Source organism: Labeo rohita, chromosome 25 (genome assembly GCF_022985175.1).
Source record: "Labeo rohita strain BAU-BD-2019 chromosome 25, IGBB_LRoh.1.0, whole genome shotgun sequence".
Taxonomy (NCBI): domain Eukaryota; kingdom Metazoa; phylum Chordata; class Actinopteri; order Cypriniformes; family Cyprinidae; genus Labeo; species Labeo rohita.
The window spans coordinates 23,502,503-23,505,768 of record NC_066893.1 but is presented as its reverse complement, the minus strand read 5'-3'; the positions used below and the strand labels follow the sequence as shown (position 1 = coordinate 23,505,768).

General features: G+C 40.2%; 1 protein-coding gene across 2 annotated transcripts; it reads left to right on the top strand.

The window, feature by feature from the left end:
* The first annotated feature begins 138 nt into the window (after window positions 1-138).
* Window positions 139-2,925, top strand: depdc7b (DEP domain containing 7, paralog b). 2 transcript variants are annotated; one of them, XM_051099050.1, is made up of 9 exons: window positions 139-554; window positions 644-1,085; window positions 1,206-1,306; window positions 1,417-1,609; window positions 1,690-1,928; window positions 2,013-2,155; window positions 2,229-2,354; window positions 2,446-2,521; window positions 2,606-2,925. In XM_051099050.1, the coding sequence occupies exons 1-9, from the start codon at window positions 479-481 to the stop codon at window positions 2,827-2,829; spliced, it is 1,620 nt and encodes a 539-aa protein (XP_050955007.1). In that variant the 5' UTR covers window positions 139-478; the 3' UTR covers window positions 2,830-2,925. The 2 variants fall into 2 exon arrangements, with proteins under 2 accessions (XP_050955007.1, XP_050955008.1); XM_051099051.1 differs by having other exon boundaries at window positions 464-554; window positions 1,179-1,306.
* Window positions 2,926-3,266: the final 341 nt, after the last annotated feature.

Here is a 3,266-nt window from a genome sequence, read left to right as displayed (position 1 = left end):
TGTGTAAAAATGTCTTAAATCATGGCAGCCAATCAAATAAAAATGAGAAGAAAAGATATGAGTAATAATGGCTGATATTACATTTAATGCAATCATTATACAATAGATGGGATAGCAGTGAGGGATACAGTAACCACTATATTATGCTTTAGTTTTTTACGACACAATTTGTCACATTTAGTACGCCTAGATAAAACTGCTAGATAAATGTAATTCTAAATAATCGGTATAATGTGCACAACATTTAAACTGTATACTGCAGATATAGTAGACAGTGTGATAGTGTGCTGTTCTAAATGCAGCCTCAATTATTTTAAGATGCTTTGCTGCCATCTAGTGTTGCATCTGGGTATTGGGATTTTGCACTCATTTTCACTGGTTCACTGTTAGCCAATCACACAGAGGTCGCTAATGAGCTGCTGTTGATTAATGAGAACCCTTGACGAGTAAGTCACTTCTGCAGCGAGGTAACGACCGCATGGCTTCAGTTCAGGATAAAGTTGCTGCATTAAATATTATGGGGAAATTATACAGTCCCCTCAACCAACCTCCTGGTAACATCTGTTTTATGACAGTTTAAGACAGTGTTTTCAATTGAGCACTTAAGAGCATAGTAAAATACTTTTTTTGTGTGTTTCTTCAGATCACAGATTGATCAACAGACCTCAAGATGTACAACCAAACAAGGTTCAAAACAAAGAAATCTGGAGCCACATCATCGCTACTCTACAAGCCCAAGTGACGATCAGGAAACGCAGGCAGCATCTCAAATCTCACGATAACTGCTTTCTGGGCTCTGAAGCAGTGGATGTTATTCAAGAATATCTGACTCAGAATAAGGTTCTTGGAGATGCCCAGGTCTCCAGAGCCATGGTGGCACATCTGTGCCAGGTGCTCTTGGACTGTAAGGTGTTTGAGGCAGTGGGAACCAACGTTTTGGGGAAAACCAGTAAGCCAAGAGGCTTCCAGGACAGCAGCAGCAGCCTCTACAGATTCCTGAACATGGAGGATGCATCTCTGGATGAGTTGGAAATGGCGCTTTTCCCACCAAGTGAAGAGAGTTTGATGAACATCACACCATGCAGGTGTTTCAGATCACTGCAGATGTTTATGCTGCAGCACTGAATGGTTTTATTCTAAATTTGAATTCTACTGTTTGGAATTTTTGACCTTTTTAGGCAGGACATCCTGTTATTCTCCCATAGTACGCCGGTGAAACCAGACCACGTGTTGGATCGTCTCATGGAGAAGCTGGACATGACCGGACTTGTCGGTTCTCCTCCCACTGAATGTCTTCCTCCATCTGGTAAGAGCTTTGTTCAGATTCTCCTTATGTTGTCATTTTATATTGCTTGTATTAAACAAACCATTCAGAAAAAAGCCTAGAAACAACTACTGATTTGAATTTTCCCTCAGTGGTCAGAGAAGTGTGGCAAGAGCAGACCGTACGGAGGTTGTCTCAACTGATAGATCTCCCCCTGCTGGAGGGAGTGCTGAACTGCTCAAAGATAGTTTCTCCACCGAGTCGTGGCAGTAATAACGAGCCTGACCTCCTCTACACCAGCAACTACCTTGACCGAGAGGTTCTCAAGGCCTTTAAAGAATCACAGTGAGACATCTTCACATTTTAACACATTTATGAAACAACAAAGCCCTGATAGACCTACTTATCCTCGTTTCTCCACCCAGAGCTGATGTTTGGCTGTCGGCAGCCATTGACCTGCTGGATTTCCTTCCGGATCAGCTTGTGGTGGAGGTGAGCAGAGAGCTGCCCACGTTCTCCTGTGAGGAAGAGGATGGCGAGAAGATGTTTGAATGTAAACTACTGCTGTTTCACGTGCTGGACAAACACTACGGACACATGGAGCGCAAACCTCTCCTCTGTGACAGCATGGCAGACGTCTACACTGAGATCATGGAACTCATAAGTAAATAATGCTCCTCAAATGATTCAATCTTTCCAAAAACAACTATTCTCAGTGGCAATTTTCACTGTTTACCTGTTTATCTAGTGAACGGAAAGTTTGAACGAGCGTTGGAAGTCCTGCAGCTGACGCTGAAGCTGCTGTCTGCGTCTGCACGTGAGGAACTGCGCAGGCTGCTGGAGTTCATGGCTGCAGCTGCAGATGCTGCAAATGTCCGGCTGCACAAAGAAGTGAGGAGTCATAATGCATGTGACGAGTTATTCACATATAAATCAACTGTTTACACTTACTTCAAACTTTCAGATTGAAAACCGGGTGGTTGTGAAAAAGACGTTCACCAGAGCTGTAATCCAGAGCAAGAGCCTGACAAAAGGAAAGACAGACCTGCTGATGCTCTTCATGCTCGACAACCACCAGGAGATCTTCAAGGTTTTTTATTCAATGAATTAAAACTGTACTGATCACAAATAATATAACACAGAAATAATTAGTTGTGCATCATCCTGCTTTCTTTTATTAGATTCCAGGTTCTCTTCACAAACTGGTCAGTGAGAAACTGGATGACATTGTGAAACATAGAGATTCAACTACAACTGGTATGATATTTACAGTGCTTATCTATCTCTCTGTTTCTACAAACAATTTTACAATGTTTTATTTGTCTTATCTGAATGTTTTAGAAACCCCATTTTGTCAGCGAGTGCCAAGAGACGTGTACAAAGAGACCATAAAGGACTCGACTAAAAATGAGCTGTACTCTCTCCTAAAAAACATTGACGAAAACACCAAATATTCCCTGAAAGAGAAGAAACGACTCTTGGCGCAGTTTTATAAGGGCCATCCAGACATCTTCATGCAGTATTTTGGGTCTAGACTGAGCACACTGAACCTTCTTGAAGTTTAATTTCACTTTGTCCTGTAAATGCTTTTGTTGAATGTTTGTATCCGAATAAATAAAAATAAACATATTTAAGTGTCAAGTAAGAATGGAGTATGTATTTAAATTGTCTAAATGTGATATTCCACCTTCTTAGTGCAAAAATTGTTTTGGATAGGCCTAAGGGCCATTCTACAGAATTGGTCAGAGTTGGAAACGTTTTGGAAAAATGTCTTTTCCAAAAAAAAAAAAAAAATGATGTATGTGTAATATCCAAGGTATACATTTCTAGTAATTGTGCAGAAAATTATTGTATCGTATTGTATATTCAGAAGGTTTTGGATTTTTGTCCTTTCCCCAAATTTGTCACTACAGAAACACAGTAGTAATAATTTAATTAGAAGAGTTATATTGACCTCTTAATATTTTTCTTACATCTACATTGTAAATATATATTTTTTTGC

Bases quoted from the DNA above. Each gene is read 5' to 3' on its own strand.
- depdc7b (XM_051099051.1), top strand. From the start codon at position 479: ATGGCTTCAGTTCAGGATAAAGTTGCTGCATTAAATATTATGGGGAAA. The intron at 1,086-1,178 runs GTGTTTCAGATC...TGACCTTTTTAG, and splicing joins ATGAACATCACACCATGCAG to GCAGGACATCCTGTTATTCT. The intron at 1,307-1,416 runs GTAAGAGCTTTG...ATTTTCCCTCAG, and splicing joins TGAATGTCTTCCTCCATCTG to TGGTCAGAGAAGTGTGGCAA.